The following is a 22,585-nucleotide window of genomic DNA, read 5'->3' on the forward strand; positions in this document are numbered from 1 at the left end:
TTCATTTATTAATATTATTATGTTTTTATTATAAGCTAACTTTTTTTATATATAAATGTTTTATAATTTAAAGTTTTTTCATAAAATATTTATATATAAATTTTATATATAATCGATTATTTTTAATTTTGATTTATACTAATAATTCTAAAATAGACTGTGTTGTAAAACACATATCACCCTCTAAACAATATGTCAAGTTATTCCAATTGATTTGGTCGAACGATTCAGATATATCATATTTATAATTAATATTTTCTGATATGATTTCCCTATATTTTTGAATTTTGATTATTAACCCCTTAATTATATTCAATACATATTTTTGATCTAAAATATTTTCTAATTTTATATAAAGCTCATTATATATATATTTTATTTTTTCGCATAAGTCGTTATTTAAATCCACTTTTATTCCATGTTTATCAAAAATCAAGTTTTTAATTTTTTGTATGTCGTTCAAATACTCGTGTATCATTATTCTTAGTTTTTTTGATGTATGTCGACTAATACTCTCATTTACATCCAAACCATTTGAAATTTTTTTCTTCAAATCATTAAGTGCATAACTAATTACATCCAAGTAAAAAACATCACTATGTCCTACTTCTTGAATCATTGATTTAATTACTAAGTTTGAAAACTGGAATAAAACTTCCATATCATTTTCAGATCTTATACAATCATACCACTTTGATTTGTTGCATTTAGAAAAGACCTATTCAAAAATTGAACTGTTTTAAATCATTGTTATTAAAACTATTTTGTTATTTTGGTTAACAAAATCTAAAGGAAACTTTTATATGAATATTAATTTAATGTAATTAATCTGTTTAAAAAATAGTGTTATTAGAGCAATTGTTATAGAATGTATTATATCATACACTATAGTTATTCAAAAAACATTATTAAAATATACTTTATTTAAATACTTAATAAAAAATAGATAATAATAATAATAATAATAATAATAATAATAATTATAATAATAATACAAACATAAACCAATGTATGAATATTTTAGCTTCGATGCGAAGCTCAGAAGCTATTGTTTTTACTTTGATGTGTTTTTTTTTTGTGACTGTTACCACTTTTACTCAGCTCTCACCAAAACGATTTTTTAAATGGGAGAAACCTCAAAAAAAAATACAAATTTTAAAATCGCTAATTTTTTCAATTTTTTTTACTTAACCTGCCATAACTGTTTCAAAAAAGAACAAATCATTATAACTTTTTTTTTTATAGATGCTTGATGTCTTTACCTATTATTTCTTATATTTTTTTTTATAAATTTGACTCTTTACCTGCCCATAGAGGGAGATTAAAAATGACAACTTTTTCACAAAAAATTAGCTTTTTCAACTTAACATTTGAAAGTTTTTTGGAAAGTTTGAAAGTTTTAAATATATATCTTAAATTAGGCTAATGTGTGTACTTAATTATTTTGAAGAAAACCAGATTGTTTGTGTTGAACAGATCAAATTGTGTACAGTGAAATATAGAAATACAATAGTAATTTAGTGTATTTAAATTATATATGTGAAATACATGAAACATTTATTTTAAAAGTATATTACTTGTTTATGTTCAAGATGAGTATAATTATTTTCAATACGTTTTTTTAACATCAATCCTGCATTGTAAATAACTTTTTTAAATTTTAAATTATGTGGATGAAACCACGAATTAGTAATTGAACAAAACCTGTCAGACAGTTGACTGATTTTTGTCTGCATTTGATGAATATTATTTAGTAGTTCTTTGTAAACTTCATTTTTGTCAGATGGTCTAGGAATTTTTGTTTTATCTTCGATTAATTGAAGTAATTTTTCATTCGTGTATGGTTTATCAACAGAAGCAGTAAAAATGTTTTCTAAATCACTAAAGAACAAATAATTGTTGAACAGTGCTTTGTCATATTTTATATTAGCTCTGTATATAAACTCTAACAAACAATGACCTTTATGTGCACTTAACGACAAAAGATTAATCCAATCAGTTACTTCTATATATTTGTTTTCTCTAATACTCGAAATAATTACCAAATAAGCCAATTGCGTGTATTTTTGCATAGTCGAACTGAACGTTTTGTGAACCTCACTTGCTATTCCGTGAATCATTTCGTCAGTAGTGTTATCGATATATTTCATACAGCTACCGATGTTATTACACTCTTTTGGTTTAATTTTGCTCAGATGAGTATTTAACCATATCAATTCTTGAGGTATCAAAGATTCCAGTGTAATTTCTTCCTGATAAGATTGTTTATTGATTCCTTGGAATAACTTTTCATTCATGCCGTTAACAGCTATTATAAATAAAATACAATAAAACAAAGTCATCTTAATTAAGTTTAAATTGTTAAATATCACTCTTTTACTTATAGTTACTTTAGTAAGTATTTTCCACGTCAATAGAAAACAGTAATTTATAGTGAGTATATTTCATAAAAATAACTTTGGTTGTATGCATATAATATAAATTTAAACTATTTAACATTATTCTATATTTATTTAAGGATTTTATTATACTTTAATGTTAATAATTTTACATTGTTAATATTTGAAATCAATTTACCACTAAAATAAAAAAAATTTTAGACGACTTTAATAGAAGCTATTTAAAAAAAAACCAGGACAGTTGTGACGTCACATCCAGTGTAGATTTATACTGACAATGAGTCACTTCAACGCTTTGATGCAAATCTGTAGATAGTGTTTGGTGGATTAATCCTAAAATAAAATTAACTCCTATTTCTATCATTATTCCTAATTAGTAATTGCTTTATTAGTATATATATATATATATATATTAAAACAATTTAACGTAGTATGAAATTGATATTTAACAATTTATTTTTGTAATTTTTTTGTTTATATAATATTATAAAGTATTTGTTACTTATATGGCAAAAATATATAAAAATTAATAAACAAATTTTATAATTACTATTTACTGTAAATTTATCAGAAAATATCAATATTTTTTCTCATTTTTATTGTATTAGATCACTTAAATAGAAATAATTGTTACCATTTCTTAGTAATTTTTGGCGTTTAAAAAGATTTTACAATTGAAATTTTTTAGAAATTAATTAATCTCAATGATTTAATGAATAAAAAAATCAATCAAAATATTGTTAAAAAATCTATTCAATTGAGCGTATTATAAAATTTAATTATAATTGTAAAAATTTTTTGTTAAATTTAAGTGAAACTAAAAATCTTTTTTTTTTTATTTGTGATATATTTAACATGTTTAAAAAAAAATTGGAATATTATAAACTGTTAATAACACACACAAATAAAGTTAAATAATTAATTTATTACAAAGTACATTTAGTTTATTTAATAGTCGAGACCTATTATCATATCAAACTTAATTCGACAGTAAATACTTTAAAAACTTTAAAAATGGATGATTTTAATTGTTTATATGGAGAATGTAGGCTAAGTAACTTTTTAATTCGTAAAGTGGACATTTTTACAATTTTTGAGGGTAGTATTTTTAACTAGATAATAGTTGTAATTGTATGGCACCGAGTTCCTGGCCGTATGTTGTTTTCTGTACTAATGTTGTAGCTGCCATCTTTGCCTGTATTTGCCACAAGCTAACATACCGATCTTGCGATGTCTGCATCCCTGTGCGTTAGAGTTTACCTGATGATATGCTCTTGATTTTGCGTATCAAATTAAAATTAATGGCTTATGCAATTATTAAGTATATATACCTTGTGAAGTATTGTTTACTACGTACGGTTTGATTGGTTTCTGCGTACTACCAACGACTTCATTCGCCTTTCAGTTACATCAACCAGTCATCGTCGTCAATGTAAATATAAATCTATTATACATATTGTTTTGTTATTATTCATTAATCTTATTGTTTATCTTAGTGCCATTGTGGCATTGGTGTTAAGTGCGTACCCTATCCATTTATATGTATATTTTCTGATTTGTTTTAATGCTTTTTAATTACTTTTATGCTTTAAATACATTCCATTCATTCAAAACAAAAAAACAACTAACATTGACTAACCCGCGTTAGTATTACCGGACGCTGCATACGTTGGTCCTTCGAGCTTGGATATTATCCATTTTAATCATGGCTTCGAAGCATGTTAAAATAAATCAAGAAGAAAAGGCTCTCATTGAAGCACGTCATTTATGGGACATGTCTCTTAAGTCGATTGCTGATATTCATAAATACATCATTAAGGTTACGTCAAAAATTAGCCTTAAAGAACAGGTTAATCTATTAAGTGTTCTTAAAAACAGGTTTCACCAGCAACGATACGCAATTGTAAGCATTTTAGTTAAACTCGATCGCGTCGAAAAATTCTATAGGGTCGACTCGACGGTTACCGAAGAAATGAAATAACATGTTTTAGTGCTGCTGCATTACCAGTTCAAAAAGAGATCACACCGCAAATGGCTGTTGCTACACTTACCAATTCTCATGTATGCCAATATGATTTATAATTTGATGGTAGTATCGCAGACTGGACTACTTTCCGTGATACATTTGATTTTATTGTGCACGTCAATTCCAATAAAATTAGGCGATTCCATTTTCTTTTGTCATGATTATATGGCTCTGTGCTCGTCGTTGTAAAATCTATACCAATTACGGAAGCCCATTATTAAAAAGCGTGGGACCCACTTAACGACAGAAGTGAAAACAAAAGAGTGTTAACAGCAAAAATTCGCAGTCGCCAAAAATTCATTAACCACCGCTGCATCTAACAATGTTGAGCCTACTGTTTAAAATAAAAAATTAGTTTTTTACTGTCAAAAAATTGTTCATTCTTTATATCGGTGCTATACCTTTCAAAAAATTTCTGTTCAGAAAAGGCATGAACATGTTTCTGTGCACCAATTATGTTTTTTGTGTCTCAAACCAAATCATGTTACATCGTCATGCATTTCAAACTCGGTGTGTAATAAGTAGAGAAAAAACACTACATAATTTTGCACGTGGATCAAACTACGTTATCGACTTTGTCAAGTGATGATCGAATAGGTGACACGCCGACGAAATGTGTCTCGTATGCACTGAGTACCGTACTATAGGCTATTAATGTCATGTGTGTTTGCAATACCAGCGTTTGTTAGTGGACAATAGGTCCCAAATATTAGCGATTACGTCAGTGTTTATCACGTCTTAGGTTACCGCGCCGCAAATGTCTCTTCGAGATAGTCGGCTTGGCATAAAATCACGCAAAGTAAATAAAGACCAGTGCTAAATGCACTTTTGTACCACACTATGCATTAATACCAGTCTTTACATGTAATGATTTGATAGTTTTATCAAAAACAACACATCTTATGCTGATCGCCCGTTTACCATCGAAAGTACATGAGCAGTATCATGAATTGTCGTTCACCAATCTCCACTTCGACACGGTACGATTGATAAGTTATTGATGTTATTTCACACGTTGTACGTCCAAAAGTGGAGATCATTTACATGAAAAGCCAACTCTCCGCACTTAACAACTACTTAGGATGGATATTAGTAGTATAATCTCGTTCACAGTTAACTCTCCTCAGCCATTGACGTCACTTGCCGTGACTGGCACATGACTGGTGAAACAGCTACTGCACAAATTGTCCGGCTGGTATCAAACACTTTATTTCATAGGCCTTTTCGGTTTTTAACTACTTTATTCCCTCTCACCCGTTGTCCCCGCGTACATCCGAGATGGGACAATTCGCCTAAGTATTGTTCGGGACACCTCATACTATTTGACAGAAATTTTCTTTCGACCTAACGTAAATTCATTAGTTGCCTCTTACAAATGGCAGGGAGGCCGTGGAAGTATTCTTATCCACTATCCACAGACTACAAGGGTAGTCGCTTCATAAGTAAGTACTTCAGGAATGGACAGGGCCAAACACTAAGAGCGTGTACAGGTACAAAAGTTAGAGGGTGCCAAGGCACAATAGGATGCGCAAAACAAAACAATAAAATGTATGGCGTATATACAAACGGTGGCACTTGTTATGTACACGAAAGATTCACAATGGCATACTGTTATTGCAATTATATAACCACAGCGAATCACAAGGGTGATTTATCCATTAAAACGACTTTGAGCTAGGTGCATTATAGAACCACGTAGCAAGAGCTAGACATGGTGGTGTGAACGCAAAATTTACAAAAGGACCGATAATAACTCGTTGAGTCACAAAGATCACTGACGTAATCAAATAGCGTAATGAGTCTCTCGCACAATCAGTAGTGCGACTGACGTTATCAGTTAGAACAAAAATATAACAAAACGCCCTCTTGTAACTTTATATCCAACACTGACTGCATATTAATCTTAACAATACCATTTTTTTCTATTTAATGATGACAATTTAAAACTTGCATGTTGAACTAAAAGTTATGGTAATCAATTCATTTAGCTTCGATGCGAAGCTGAGAAGGTATTAATTTTACCATGATGTGTTTATTTTTTTTTTTGTGTTTGTCACTACTTTTTCTCAGCTCTCACTGGACCGATTTCTTTTAAAAATACGTCAAAAGATCATAAATTGTATCTAGTTGAAGACATTACCCTTAAAAATTAAAAAATTTTCCCTCGTTCCCCGCAAATGGGGGAAATATCCAAAAAAATTACAAATTTAAAAATCGACAAATTTTGTCATTTTTTTCACTTTTTTTTCTTAAAACTTCCATAACTTTTTCAAAAATCAACAAATCAACATAATTTTTTTTTAAACTAAAACCTTAGATATTTTCCTTTTATTTGATATAATTTTTTTGAAAATTTAACACTTAACCTGCTCATGGGGGTGGATTTAAAATTGAAACTTTTTTACAAAAACTAATNCTTAACCTGCTCATGGGGGGGGATTTAAAATTGCAACTTTTTTACAAAAACTAACTTTTTCAACTTAATTTTTGAAAATGTTCCGGAAATACTGCGTCCTTTAAACATATATCAAATTAAAGCTTATTTTATGTACTATAAAATGAAAAAAAAAAATTTGTCCCGACACTTTATCTTCTGCATGTAAACGGTTGCCGTAGTTAAAAAAACACTATTTTTGTGTTAAAATTTTCGATTTTTGATTTTTAATTTTTGATTTTTTTATGAGAAATAATATTTATATACCTCTTTAATTTGATATATTTTTTTAAATCGGATCAGTTCCCTTAATACAGGGGGGGTTCAAATCTTTAAAATGCATATAGAAAGTAGAACTTTTTCAACTTAATTTTTGAAAGTGTTCCGGAAATACTGACACTTTTATATATAGCTTAAATTAAAGCTTATGTAATATACTTTAATATTAAAAAAAAATTTCGGACTTTATTTTGTCTTCATGATGAAAATAGCTACTGTATTCAAAAATATGCTATTTTAGTGTTAAAACTCTTGGTTTTGTATTTTATTTTATTATAATGGGATTACACTGATTTTCATACATTATTATATCAATCTAATTGACATGGTATAAAAAGTTAAACATATTTAAATTTCTTTTTCTTTTGAAGTCGAGAAAAATAACTTTGAAATTTGAACTAGCTAAATTTCCATTTTTATCAAGTGACGAATGCGACGTATGGTTTCTGAGACGAAAACACTTGGGTCTTTCACGCCTGTGGCACTGAATTTTTTCTTAATTCTTTTTGAGTTAGAAAAAAATGTTTAACTCTTTTGATTTTTATCTCATTTAGATTCAATAACTTCAATAAACATCAATGATCCCATTACTGTAGTGTCCTCTCGTGAGAAGAAATTCATATTAATATTATTTTACTATGTGTTTTTTTTTTGTAGCTATCATTTATTTTCTCAGCTCTCACTTGACCTACTTTTTTGACAAATTTTTTTTTTAAATTAAACACTATCTATAGATTTGCATCGAAGCGTTTTTTATGATAGTGATTTTAATCACTATCAGATATCATCTATACTGGACCCAACTATGCCAAGACCTCACTGTGCCGGGTTTTTTTTTTGGTTCATAAAAATTACTCAAAAACTTTTTATTCACTATATCCCTAAATAAATATCAATGTTTTATCAAATATTAAATAAATATATTAATTCATTTAAATTTTTGACAATTTATTAAGATATTATTTGTATTATAAGCTAATGAACATGACTTTTTTTATAAGTAAATATTTTATAAATTAAAATTTTTGCACAAAATATTCATGTATATATATATCGTATGTATAATCGATTATTTTTACTTTTGTTTTATACTAATAATTTTAAAATAAACTGTGATATAAAACTCATGTTACCATGTAAACATGACGTAAAGTTATTCCAAGTGATTTGGTTTAATAGATTGGTCATATAAAAGTCATTATTATTCTCTGATATGATTTCCCTATATTTTTGAATTTTGTTTCTTAAATCCTTAATTATATTCAATACATTTTTTTGATTTAAAAAATTTTCTAATTTTATATAAAGCTCATTAAAAATGTATTTTATTTTTTCGAATAAGTCGTTATTTATTTCCACTTTTATTCCATGTTTTTCAAAAATTAAATTGTTAATATTTTGTAAATCGTTTAAATATTTCTGTATCATTATTCTTAGTTTATTAGATTTATGTCGACTAATACTATCATTATTTACATCCAAACCATTTGAGATTTTATTCTTCAAATCATTAAGCGCATAACTAATTACATCCAAATCAGTAACTACACTCTGTGCAACTTCTTGAATCATTGATGTAATTACTAAGTTTGAAAACTGGAATAAAACTTCCATATCATTTTCAGATCTTATACAATCGTACCACTTTGATTTGTTGCATTTAGAAAATACCTATTAAAAAATTCAACTGAGTTAAATCATTGTTCTTAAACCTTTTTTATTATTTCAAAAAAAAATTTGTATTTTAAAATGTTTTGTTATTATATAATTAATAAAATGTGTTAAAAACTGTGTTTTGAATTTTTATATAATAATTTTCAGTTACAGCTAAATTTTATAAACTTTATTTATGAAAATTTAAACTTTTATATCTCATCGATACTTTTGTACATTTTAATGGCTATTTTAGGGAGCTAACATTTAAAATTAATACAAAAATTTTTAAATACTTAATGTGTTTTGAAATATTTTATATTTCTATTTTTTAAATTTATAATAAATAAAATTTAATATTTTTTATTATTATTTTATTTTTATATTTTTATATATCCATATACATATTTAACTCGTTTATAAAAAAGAAAATAATCTAATTAATGGTCTATTACAACTTTTGACCAGTATTTCAGAAGTTATTAACAATTTAAACTATTGTCTGAGGGTGAGGAGTAAGTGTTGCTATTTTTATTACTTGACATTTTCCAGCAGAACAGTGCCTATGTATGAATATGAGAATAACTTCTGAAATACTGGTTTAAAAGTTACTATTAATCAGTCAATTTTTTATTTTCTAAGCTACTTAAATATGTATATGCTAATAAAAAATATAAAGTCAAATGACCTAATAGATATAAAAGATGATCCTAAAACGTATTATAATTAGGTGATGAATAAAAAAGTATATTTAACTAAAAAAAAATTTTTTTCAATATTTTATTTATTTTGAGGGTAACCAGATTGTTTGTGATGAATAGATCACATTGTATACAGTGAAATATAGAAATACAATTGTAATTTAGTGTATTTAAATTATATATGTGAAATAGATGAAACATTTATTTTAAAAGTATATTACTTGTTTATGTTCAAGATGAGTATAATTGTTGTCAATACGTTCTATTAACGGTTTTCCTGCATTGTAAATAACTTTTTTAAATTTTAAATTATGTGGATGAAACCACGAATTAGTAATTGAACAAAACCTGTCAGACAGTTGACTGATTTTTGTCTGCATTTGATAAATATTATGTAGTAGTTCTTCGTAAACTCCATTTTTATCGGATGGTCTAGGAATATTAGTTTTATCTTCGATTAATTGAAGTAATTTTTCATTCGTGTATGGTTTATCAACAGAAGCAGTAAAAATGTTTTCTAGATCACTAAAAAACAAATAAATTTTGAATAGTGTGCTATCGTACTGTATGTTAGTTCTGTAAATATACTCTAATAAACGGTGTCCATTATGTGATTTTAACGACAAAAGATTCACCCAATTGGTCATATTCACGTCCTTGTCGTCTGTTATACTCGAAATAATTATCAAATAAGCCAGTTGCGTGTATTTCTGCATAGTCGAACTGAACGTTTTGTGAACCTCACTTGCTATTCCGTGAATCATTTCGTCAGTAGTGTTATCGATATATTTCATACAGCTACCGATGTTATTACACTCTTTTGGTTTAATTTTGCTCAGATGAGTATTCAACGATATCAATTCTTGAGGTATCAAAGATTCCAGTGTAATTTCTTCCTGATAAGATTGTTTATTGATTCCTTGGAATAACTTTTCATTCATGCCGTTAACAGCTATTATAAATAAAATACAATAAAACAAAGTCATCTTAATTAAGTTTAAATTGTTAAATATCACTCTTTTACTTATAGTTACTTTAGTAAGTATTTTCCACGTCAATTGAAAACAGTAATTTATAGTGAGTATATTTCATAAAAATAACTTTGGTTGTATGCATATAATATAAATTTAAACTATTTAACACTATTGTATATTTATATAAGGATTTTATTATACTTTAATGTTAATAATTTTACGACGTGTACATTTGAAATCAATTTACCACTAAAATAAAAAAAATTTTTAGTAGACATTAATAGATGTTATTTTAAAAACGCACTCATTTCAAAGAACTTATTTTAAGTTAAAGAATATAATTTTTTTTAAATAAGAATAACTATGTAAGATATAGAGTGCAATTTATTAATCATAACTACACCCATTTTTCGTTGTATAAAGATTTTATAAAAATGTAGATTAAAATTTAATTTATTTTTACAAACCAATTAATACATCGTGTTTGTTATAAGAAAAAATTATTCTAAGGGAATATTTTTGTGTTCACTTTTGAAAATTATATAGAATGCTGTAATTATTTTTTTGCTATTAAATAGTGAATAGTCTATATAAAATATTAACGATTCGATAACGAATGTCGATTTATTTATTTTTAAGACACTTGATTTGACCATTCAGAAAAAAATAAGAGCTGGGTAATATTTAGCGACGTTCTATTTTAGAATAGCGCACAGATTAGAATTTTTATATGTTGTGCACGCCGCTTGCCTATAATTAGTATTATAAGAACAAAGAGATAATTATAAAAAACAGTCGATCGACCTGTAAACATTTTATTTAAGCTCGATATGTTATTCCATCTAAAAAGTTTTTTTTTATTGGTAAAATGATTTTAAAAATAAATTATTTAAATTATTAACCATAGAATATAATAAATACCTTAAATAAATATGGTAAAGTCTTAAATAGATTAGATTTATAGTATTATGCATACATTCTAAGTTCTTTTTTTCAAATATAAGTACTATAAATTATCACTTTAATTTTTATTTGACACACAATATACTCACTAAAGTAACTATAAGTAAAATGGTGATATTCAACAATCTAAACTTTGAAGTAATTAAGATGACTTTGTTTTATTGTATTTCATTTATAGTGGCTGTAAAGGCCACTAATGATGAAGAGTTATTTCAAGGAGTCAGAAAACGACCTTATGAGGAACAAGTATCACTGGATTCTTTGATACCTCAAGCATTGATATCGCAGAATACTGATCTAAGTAATGTTAAACAAAAAGAGTGTGATAACAGTATCACAAACTGTATAAAATGTATCGATAACTTTACTGACGAAATTTTTCGGCAAGTAGCAAATGATGTTTACACAGAGTTCAGTTCGACTATGCAGGAATACACGCAACTGGCCTATTTGGTAATTATTTCGAGTATAAGAGATAACAAGTATGTAGAAATAGTCAGCTGGGTGAATCTTTTGTCGTTAAGTTCACATAAAGGTCATTGTTTGTTAGAGTTTATATACAGAGCTAATATAAAATATGGCAAAACACTGTTCAAAAATTATTTGTTCTTTAGTGATCTAGAAAATATTTTCATTACTTCTGTTGATAAACCATACACAAGTGAAAAATTACTTCAATTAATCGAAGATAAAACTAAAATTCCTAGACCATCCGATAAAAATGGAGTTTACAAAGAACTACTAAATGATATTCATCAAATGCGGACAAAAATCAATCAACAGTCTGAAAGATTTTGTTCAATTACTGGTTCATGGTTTCATCCAAATAATTTAAAATTTAAAAAAGTTATTTACAATGCAAAAAAATCATTAATAGAACTCATTGATAGCAATTATACTCTGCTTGAAAATAAACAAGTAATATAATTTATCTATTTTTTATAGATGTCACTCACCTCTTCGCCGCGATACCCCTGTACTGAGTTATTTTTTATAGATGCATGATATCTTTACCTATCTTTTGGTATATTTTTTTCATAAATCTGACCCTTTACCTGCCCATAGGGTGAATTCAAAATTACAACTTTTTCAACTTAACTTTTGAAAGTGTTCCGGAAATACTGACACTTTTATATATACTTTACATTAAAGCTAATGTAATATATTTTATTATGAAAGAAAAATTTTGGACTATATTTTGTCTTCATGCTGAAAATGGCTACCGTATGCTATTTCTATGATAAAATTCTTGATTTTATATTTTACATTATTAACTTTATATTTCTATAATTTTTCCAAAAATGTATAGGTCAATTATTATTTTTATGAGAAATAATATATCCCTTAATACAAAAAAGTTATAAACTTAAAAATGCATGTAGAAAGTAGAACTTTTTCAGCTGAATCTTTGAAAGTGTTCCGGAAATACTGACACTTTTATATATATCTTAAATTAAATCTTATGTAATATAATTTATTATAGAAGAAAAAAAATTTCGGACTGTATTTAGTTTTCACGGTGAAATGGATATTTATGTTACTAAAAAAATTTGATTTTTTAAAAAAATTCTTTTTTAAATTAAATTTTATAATGCAATAACTTTTTAAAAAATGTATGGATCATTATAATTTACTTAAGAAAATTACTATTTATATTCTTCTTTTATGCAACATACTTTTTTTAAACTGTAGTGATTAATTATTATAATTATAATTAAACAATAACCTTATATAAAACTAGAAAAAATTAATATGATAAATTTTTATTTTATAATTAAATGGTGAACAAATTAAATAAATATTTCAATAGAAAAGATTTCTTACAAAAAAGTTCATTCATTTATTTTTCACATCAAAAATACATTTTGAATTTTCTTTACAAAAGTCTATTTGAGCAAATGTTTCTAATGTGTCTAAATTGATTATTAAAAAATTGTTATTTTAAGAGTAAATCTTTGGTTCGTACTAAAAAATATAATATAAAAAGAATAATATAACACATTAAGTATTTAAAAATGTTGTATTAATTTTAAATGATAGCTCCGCAATATAGCCATTAAAATGTACAAAAGTATCCATAAGATATAAAAGTTTCAATTTTATCATAAACAAAGTTAATAAAATTTAGCTGTAACTGAAAATTATTATGTAAAAATTCAAAACACAGTTTTTAACACATTTCTTTAATTATATAATAACAAGACATTTTCAAATGAAAAATTTTTTTTTGAAATAATAATAAAATTTTAAGAACGATGATTTAACTCAGTTGAATTTTTTAATAGGTATTTTCTAAATGCAACAAATCAAAGTGGTACGATTGTATAAGATCTGAAAATGATATGGAAGTTTTATTCCAGTTTTCAAACTTAGTAATTACATCAATGATTCAAAAAGTAGCACATAATGCAGTTGGTGTCTTGTGTATTATCTCTTTATGTCTTATGGATTTCGATAAAGAAATTTCAAAAAGTAATTTTATAAATAACTATAAAATTCATCAATATAACTCATCTAAACTAAGAATAATGATAAATGAGTATTTGAACGATTTACAAAAAATAAAAAAAATGATTTTTGAAAAACATGGAATAAAAGTGGAATTAAATAACGACTTATTCGAAAATATAAAATATATTTTTAATGTTATTTATATAAAATTAGAAAATATTTTAAATCCAAATAATACATTTAATATAATTTGTGAGTTAGTAGATGAGATTACAAAATATAAGAAAATCATATCTGAGAATATTAATTATAGAGATCATACACGCAGTCTATCAAACAAAATCAGTTGGAATAATTGTTTGGTATTTTTAGATGGTAATATAAATTTTGTATCACAGACGATTTTAGAATTATTAGAGTAAAGCAAAAGTAAGAATAATCGATTATGTATACGATTTATACATGAATATATTATGCAAAAACTTTATTTTATAAAACATTTACATATAAAAAAAAGTCCTGTTCATTAGTTTAAAATAAAAACAATAAGATAATGAAATGTAAGAAATTTAAAAGAATTAATATATTTATCTAATATTAGGAAAACGGTTGTTTTTTATTTAGGGAAACAGTGAATTAAAAGTTTTCAAATAGTATGAATGAATTACAATAAAAATATTTTAGATTTTTAAGATAAGGTAAAATTATTATTGGTAAATTTGAACAGACTTGACAAAAAAATGTGTGTGAAACTGTAAAAAGTATTATGAATAAAAATATACACAATATTGTCCATATTAGATGTTATTTTTTTTTAGTAATTTTCGTAACTGACTACTGAATTGACAGAACATATTCTTTTATATTCCCCAAATAAAATATTTAATTTTACGTATAAAAACTTATAAAGGTTTGTAATGAAAAAGTTTATCTCATCCTTATTATAATTGAGTAATTTATAGTTTAAAAGACGCTAAAATTTACTTTAATTCGAATTTCTGAACTAAAAATTAAACACAAAATATTTTTATCTACAAATAAGATTAAATACTCTGTAGGAGAATATAGAGCAAGAGAAATTGAAGAGTATCTAGAAGTATTTATAAATTCTCATATATCAACTGTCATAATTAATTGCCATATGGTATGGTAGAACAAGTCAACGCTTGGGACAGGACGGTTTCTTTGTATTTAAACAATATTCTAATGTTGACGAAGTAGTGGGCCGTTTTTTATTCATTTTTGACAGATTATTTTCAAAAAAAATAAACCGGAAATACGTACACAGTAATAGTATAAATCGCGGCACTTTCGCCGGCGTAGGCTACACGGTGTCCGGTGTAGTCCTCGTCGTCAAAAGGTTAGCAGTGTTGTGGGCGACGGTGCGGTTCGCCGTGCAAGTCGTGCGGCACGTCCGAAGCCGATGGCGTACACTCTCGACGTCGTCATTTTGACGACGGGAAGAGACTCGCCTATCAATTGCGGCGGTCGTCGTCGCCGGCCGTGCGGCACTTGCTGGACTTTGCACCGTAGCGTATGGCACGCGGTGTTCGTCACTCGGACTACCAAATTCCCTCAATAGGGCGAAGGCTGATACGAGTGGTGCAGGTCGAGGGACACCGGGTATCACTCTGCGACGCGGGACGGTGTCAAATAATTTAAATGAACACATATGTTTTAAATCGTTCTTTTATCTTTTTTGCAAGAACGATATGTTATTGTTGTTTTGCAGCATAACATATTAACTTGAATGTGAATAAATGATATTTTATTTTACTGCTTTAGCTATAGAAAAATATCACGAATAAAAATTATCAATGATTTTAAGTATGATTCGAATTAGCGGAGTACCAGACGAGATTTATGAGCGATAGTGAAATATGGAAAGTTGGTTTTTTCTCGTTATTTGAACATAACATTTCTATAAAAAATAGTATTTACATATAAAATAACTTGAATATTCAACTGATAGTTGAACTAGCTCAGTAATGAAAAAATAAACGTAATAGTTATCCACGAGCATAAAGGTACATCAGGTCAATTTTTCTTTTTAAATATTTTTCACACTCCATTTTTGTTTTTTAATTACTCGGTAAACTTTACAAACTATAACTCTGCGGATCAAACTATTTTCTGTTAAGAGAAGGTTTCCATTTAATAGAGGTTAAATTTTATCTATTAAAGACACAGGACCATAGTATTTTTTCGTTTAAAAGAGGTTTCTGACTAATAGAAGGACCGTCGAAAGGTGGTTTCACTGTATAACACATCCAACATTTCTTAAGGGGACAAGAAATGACTCCCCCTTAATTGGGGACAACATATATGATACATTTTTTAAGAATAAATCGAGTTAAGTTATGTTAACTTGACACAGGAGTGGAGGTAGACGACTAGTTTGACTTTTTTTTTTAATTAACATTTAATTAGAAAAAAAGAATTGTTATAAATTATTAATAATTCTTAAATAATTAAAATTAATTAGTAATATTTTTACCAATTAGTTTCAATATATCAAGTAGCATTTCTACCTAATTTCAAATTTTTTACGGTAAATACTTTATTTTAGAGATTTAATTAAATCTTATTGATGTCAACTTTCCCCACCCTCTCCTACGTTTGTGAAATTTAGCTTTTAATCTAAATTAAATATATACCTGGTGCCTGGTGGCTGGTGGTCTGGTATATTAAAATATGAATTTGATTGATTAAATGTAGAAAAAGATAGGGATAAAAGAAAAATTTTAATATATTCATGTAGGGTTTTTAACATGCTTAGGTATAACATCCAAAGCCATAAATAGATTTTTAACATTTGTTTAACATTTGAAGTAATAGATTATTTTTCTTTATGTTTAATGCATATGTTTTATTGCGTTAAAAATATATACAGTGTTAGAATGTAACCAATAANGCATATGTTTTATTGCGTTAAAAATATATACAGTAATGGAAGTGTTAGAATGTAACCAATAGATTAGTTTAATTTATTGCTTAAAAAAATTTATTATTATTTTAAGTTAAACATAATTTAAAAACGATTACCTGAAAAAAAATATATTTAAAAAAATGTTCTCCTACCCAGTTCCTTACAGAGGTACCAAATTGATTTTTTTAAAAAGGCATTTTAAGTATAACTGGCTTATAAGATATAAAGTGAACTAAATTAAGAAAATGACCATTTAATAATAACTTTTGAACCAATACTTTGGAACGTATTAGCATATTTATTCATAGACGGGAGGAAAAATGTCTATTGATAAAAATAGTCACACCAACACTTCACCTCTAGTACGATTTTAAAATGCTATTTACTTCTGAAGTAGTGTTCTTAAAGTGGTTATCAACCAAAATTTTCTTAATTGGATCATTTTATATTTTATAAACTAGTTAAATATGTATGTTGTCAATAAAAAAATTAAGTTGGTAATCTAATAATGAGTAAGGGATAAAATGTTTAACCACTTGAAATTTTAGAAATAAAGAATACTAATAAGAATATATTTAAAAAAAAAATTCTGTTAACTATTATTATTTTAAAACTCTAGTGGTTAACGATAAATCAATCGTCATTTATATTTGTAAATGTAATATGTAAACATAAATACTAAAAAATCCTTTATCAATTAAATAAAGTATTTAAATACTTTTACTCCGAAAAAAGGGATCATACGATGCAAAAATTTAAGGTCTAAAACTTTATATTTGAAACTTTCTTTTGAATGGAATTGTATTTTATATATTTTATGACTTATATTTATTTAAAATTAAATTTTGTAAGAAAATAAAATCATGCATAAAATAAAATCCTAAAAGAGTTAAACATTCTTGAATTTTTATTTAAATATGGTTTTTTAACATGGAGGTATTAATTTAAATCAAAATTAAACATTAAAAATAAAAATTTATTGCTTTTTAAGTTATTTTTTTTTTTTTTACCAGCCAAAAAATATTAAAGTAAATTTTTTTATTGTTGCAAAATCATGTAATATACAAATAAATATGCTCTGTCTATTTGTAACACAGTTATTGTTTTTTTGATATAATATACATAACGGAGATGCTTCAGTAATTATGATTATTAATTTGATTAGACTTAAGTTAAACGGCTATTAATCATTAATTTTAATTGCGCAAAATCATCATTAAGTTTAGAACAAGCGGGTAATTAAAATACCTTATTTATACTCGTTATGTATTTCAACAAATACGTTTCCTTCAAGAATTCTGTTGTTTCATAATTTCCAGTAGTTTTTAATACTTATAATGGACGTTATAAGCAATTTTTTTTTAATAAAATAATCAAATTTCTATGTAAAGCGATAAAAAATATTTTTTTTGAAAATAATTGTCAAGTTAAAATCATTGCTAATATTTTTGAAATTTCTTTTTTCATGAAGGGTAGAATTTTAAAAATATGGTTACCGTAATCGGAAATTCGATGAATGTTATTTTTGGTCTATAAAATATCAATTAATTAATATTTGATTTGATTTAAATAATCATAAAATAGCGAGTCAGCATAAAATGAAAGATAATAATTTTAACATAATAATATTGATTTCAACATAACAAAATGAAGACAGAAAACAAGTCATTGACAAATTGTCAAAAAAAAGTGTTTTGAGTGTTTGGATTGCTTGGGTGGTTAGATTGTCTGTACTAATAGACATGTCACTTATGCGAGATACTTAAGTTTTTCAAGAAGTTCACGAAGTATATGTGTGGTAGTAATGATATATTTGTATTGGTACTCGTTGCCGTTGTACTAATGGATTGTTCTTCGAATAACAATACAAAACGATGTATTACAAAAAAAAACTTACCTTAAGGGACTTAAAAAAATTTAAACAACCAATTTGACTTTGTTAAATATATAGAAATACTAATACAAAATACTATTACTTAATTGATCCCAAATAGAATATTTCTATTCAGTGGCTCCAATTTCTAGGTAGTAAGTTAAGAGACAAAGTTTCTCAAAAAGGAATGTCCACAATTCCGTGAAAAAGATACTTAGTAATAAATAATAAGGAAAAAATTATTAGAGGAGGTTGTGTCACAGTGAACTTTAATCTTTTTTTTTAAACCTATTTAGAGTTTTTAATTTAAAATATTTTAAGTGAAATTTGTCAAATTTGAAATTTTACTCCACGAAAAATTTATTTTTAAAAATCCAGAAATTTGTTTTTTGCTGCTTTTGTGCTCGGCTATATAGATAAGTATAACAACTTGGTTATTTTATGTGCTATTGTTGTAACGCGTTTTTTGACAAATAATAATGACATTTTAACTAAAATGACAATTTTTTAATAATTTTTGAATCAAGTAATTACGAATATAATAATCCGATATATTTTGTTCTATGCATTTCGCAATATAAAAGTATAAATTAAATAATTTAAAATAAATGACTAAATACAAAATTTAAGATAACTAACTTAAGATACTAATTAGAATATTTCAGAAAAATTAAGAAATAAACATTATACAAGCTGCTCCATCATGTTCTGACATATTTAATATTTTACAGTTTTGGACTGCGTTAAAAGCATATTATTTGTCTCTAATAAGAAAAAATTATTTTTATTTTTTTATTGCTTCAAAATTGAAAATACCCATTTCTTATATTATAAATTAGTTAAATATATACGTTGTCATTAAAAATAAATGAAGTTGACACCCTTATAAGATAGAATGGATGAATAATTAATAAATCAAGAAATATATGAAACTACAGATTATTATAGTTTTTGAATCAAATTATATTTTCCTGTACAAACATTGAAAATATTCTATAGTTTCTGAGTGTCTTATCTTATATCGACCACTCAGTACAAAACGCTTCTATATCTATTAGGTACAATATATAAATAGGAAGTACACATGTTTGAAGATGGTTTTTTATATTTTTTTATCTATATTACAGCTAAGAATGTATAATCTGCCTGACACTATCATTTTAAAATGTCCGTTCAATATTGTAACTTTATTGATTCATTAAAAGTGTGGATGGTTTACGATAAAAAAATACTTAAATATACTTTCTTTTTATTTGGCTGTTTGAAATGCTTCGTAGCTTTCATCGTTATTTTAAATCCACAAGTCGTACAGATAATTAGATTTTACTTTGGGTGGTTATTATAATTGTTCCACCATATAAAATCATTAACATATTTAGCCGCCTCTTTTCGTGCGGTTTTAACCTAAAAATTCTACAAGCTTCCAAGATAAATCATTAAATTAGGTAAAAACGAAGTACCGTAGCAAAATGTTTGTAAACTATTTCGGAAAGTGTCGATCACAATGCTAACACACGTTCGCGGGTCGTTTGTCAAGAGTCTAAGCTCTGCGTAATTCTATTTCAGTTATTTGTCTGTCATGGGAACGGCCCAATTTGTTTTGATAAGGATGAGGAGATATATTCCCTGTCTTCTTCCGCCATAATTCGGTCTTTAAAGACTAAATTGTTGTTATTTGACCCAGCTAACATGTTACAAGCCGGTCGTTATCATTCGGTTGAACTACTTCCGGCCGTTGTTGTTCGAGGATAGAATAAAAACAAACAAGCAACAAATTATTATTTGACTAATATCGTCGAGTATCTTAATTTTAAAATGATATTTTAAATTATTGAAAATAGGCAAATTAAATACTAAGTAGGCTTTTAGGTGAAATTGAAAATTGGGTATTATATTTTATATTCAAATTTCACACAATGTTCTTATTTTTTTTATAAAAATATTGCAAAAATCATGATTTACTTTTGTAACTGAAATTTTCTGATATAGCTGTGCTAATTAAACATTTGGAAACTAGATACCTGCCAAAACCCAATACAATTTAATTATTATATTATTTATCTATTGCTGTATTTGAAATTATATAGTGTTTTTCATAACATATGTGAATCGTAGCTAATTTTAAATTTAGAATAATTTTAAAAAAACTAAGGTGTTTTTGAAAATATTTTAATATTATTATACATAAAAATTTTAAGCGTTATCACTAAAAATAATTATTAAAATGTTGATGTTTAAATGTAATGTTCTGAATATTATTTTTGAATTGTAATTACGTCATTTTATGTTAAAATACAAAAAATTATTATTTTTTTTAATTTTCTTATAATTTTAGCAATCTGTACATAAAACATAAAAATAATATGATTTACTGAATTATTATTCTGAACTACACAATGAAATGGTTTATTAAAAAAAATGTAATGTGTTATTCTTTTCTTCAGTCTTCATAACTGTATAAAAATACATTTTAAATGTATAAATAAGATGATAAACTCGCGTCACAATACAATACCAATATGACACCCAAGAGACTATTATCATGTTTTTCGGTGCAAATGGCATATTATATATTGCTACATGCTTATACATTTTTTTATACGTTAAAAATATGAAATGCTAATATATAGAAATAAAATATAATCCTTTTACACAAAATAATCATCGTGTTTTAAGATGATTTCAATAATTAAAAATAAAAGATATGATACAATTATCATTTGAGTATTAATGAACATCATNTCAATAATTAAAAATAAAAGATATGATACAATTATCATTTGAGTATGGATTAATGAACATCAAAAATGTTAAAGCTTTATGAATAATTTTATATAATTTTTCCTTTTCAACAAGAAAATTAAATATTTTATAATTCCAAAAAATATTTTCGTATTGCATAATTTTTTTTTGTTTTATGACTTCTTTAGCGGACAAAAATAGTATTCATTACTTAATTAAGAATGAAAACTTTCACACAATTAAAATATTTTACGATTTTAAAAAGTTGTATAGTATAAGAAAAAAACAGTGAATTATTTATTTAACTTTAAAAACTTAAAGAAAAATTTCAAAACTCAAAGTCTGTTTATGATTTCATTTTATTTTATACTAATTATTCCAATTTATTATGACTTAATGGGATAAATATTATTACAATTCAAGTATGGCACAACTGGTTGACTATTTTCAAAAAAATCGTTAAAAAATATTTTTCAACTAAAATTATTTTAATTTTGAAGATTATCAAATGATAAATATATTTTAATATATAAGAAGCTTTTTATTAAATTTTAGAGATGATTGAATTTTATATCAATAAGCTCATTTTAATTGGGATTTCTTGTATGTATTTTAGTTTCGATGTGAAGCAGAGAAGGTATTAATTTTATTATGTTTTTATTTTATTTACTTTTTTCTCGGTTATTACTGAACCGATTTTTTTCACACAATACATCAAAAGATCACAAATCGTATTTAGTTGAAGATTTACTCTCGAAATTTGAAAAAAATTTCCTTCATTCCCCGTAAATAGTGGAGATACTCAAAAAGAAATACGATTTTTGAAATATGTTAAATAAGATATTATTTATATGAAAGTTTCAACTAAAAATGTTTAAACTTTCATAACTTTTGAAAAATTGGAATGGTCAAAATATTTTTTTTAAAATACCTTAGGTATTTTTCTTTCGTTAGGTATATATTTATATTTTTTTTTTTTGAAAATCTGATCCTGTACCTGCCCACGGGGAAGGATAACATACACAGAATAATCAAAAAGTAAGGAAACAGGCCAATTGTTACAAACAATGAGAACAATAGAAACCCGTTCTCTTACTTATGTAGGCTTTCTATTTTAAGATAGAAAGGCCAAGTAATTCTTCTATTTTGCCTCCATAGAGT

General features: G+C 25.7%; 3 protein-coding genes across 24 annotated transcripts in view; 2 read left to right on the top strand and 1 right to left on the bottom strand.

The window, feature by feature from the left end:
* Positions 1–10,613, bottom strand: part of LOC126901808 (uncharacterized) — a 34,716-nt gene extending 24,103 nt beyond the window's left edge. For 2 of the 19 annotated variants that reach the window (XM_050678580.1, XM_050678579.1), the window contains exon 1: positions 9,714–10,585. In XM_050678580.1, coding sequence (XP_050534537.1) covers positions 9,714–10,478 — 765 coding nt within the window. In that variant the 5' untranslated portion in view covers positions 10,479–10,585. Of the gene's footprint in view, positions 1–21; positions 719–1,577; positions 1,705–1,960; positions 2,451–7,718; positions 8,810–9,713 lie in introns of those variants that run through there. The other 17 variants (XM_050678589.1, XM_050678602.1, XM_050678600.1 and 14 more) reach the window with 17 other exon arrangements.
* Positions 1–22,585, top strand: part of LOC126901804 (neuroligin-4, Y-linked-like) — a 210,704-nt gene that overhangs the window by 42,811 nt on the left and 145,308 nt on the right. The gene's annotated exons all lie outside the window — the stretch shown is intronic.
* On the top strand, positions 11,419–14,491 carry LOC126901807 (uncharacterized). Its single transcript, XM_050678577.1, has 2 exons — positions 11,419–12,347; positions 13,715–14,491. Exons 1-2 carry the CDS (start codon positions 11,538–11,540, stop codon positions 14,300–14,302), a joined length of 1,398 nt encoding a protein of 465 aa, XP_050534534.1. The 5' UTR covers positions 11,419–11,537; the 3' UTR covers positions 14,303–14,491.

Source organism: Daktulosphaira vitifoliae, unplaced genomic scaffold (assembly GCF_025091365.1).
Source record: "Daktulosphaira vitifoliae isolate Bord-2020 unplaced genomic scaffold, ASM2509136v1 Scaffold_3, whole genome shotgun sequence".
Classification (NCBI taxonomy): domain Eukaryota; kingdom Metazoa; phylum Arthropoda; class Insecta; order Hemiptera; family Phylloxeridae; genus Daktulosphaira; species Daktulosphaira vitifoliae.

Bases quoted from the DNA above. Each gene is read 5' to 3' on its own strand.
- LOC126901807 (XM_050678577.1), top strand. From the start codon at position 11,538: ATGGTGATATTCAACAATCTAAACTTTGAAGTAATTAAGATGACTTTG. The intron at 12,348-13,714 runs GTAATATAATTT...ATTTTTTAATAG, and splicing joins CTCTGCTTGAAAATAAACAA to GTATTTTCTAAATGCAACAA.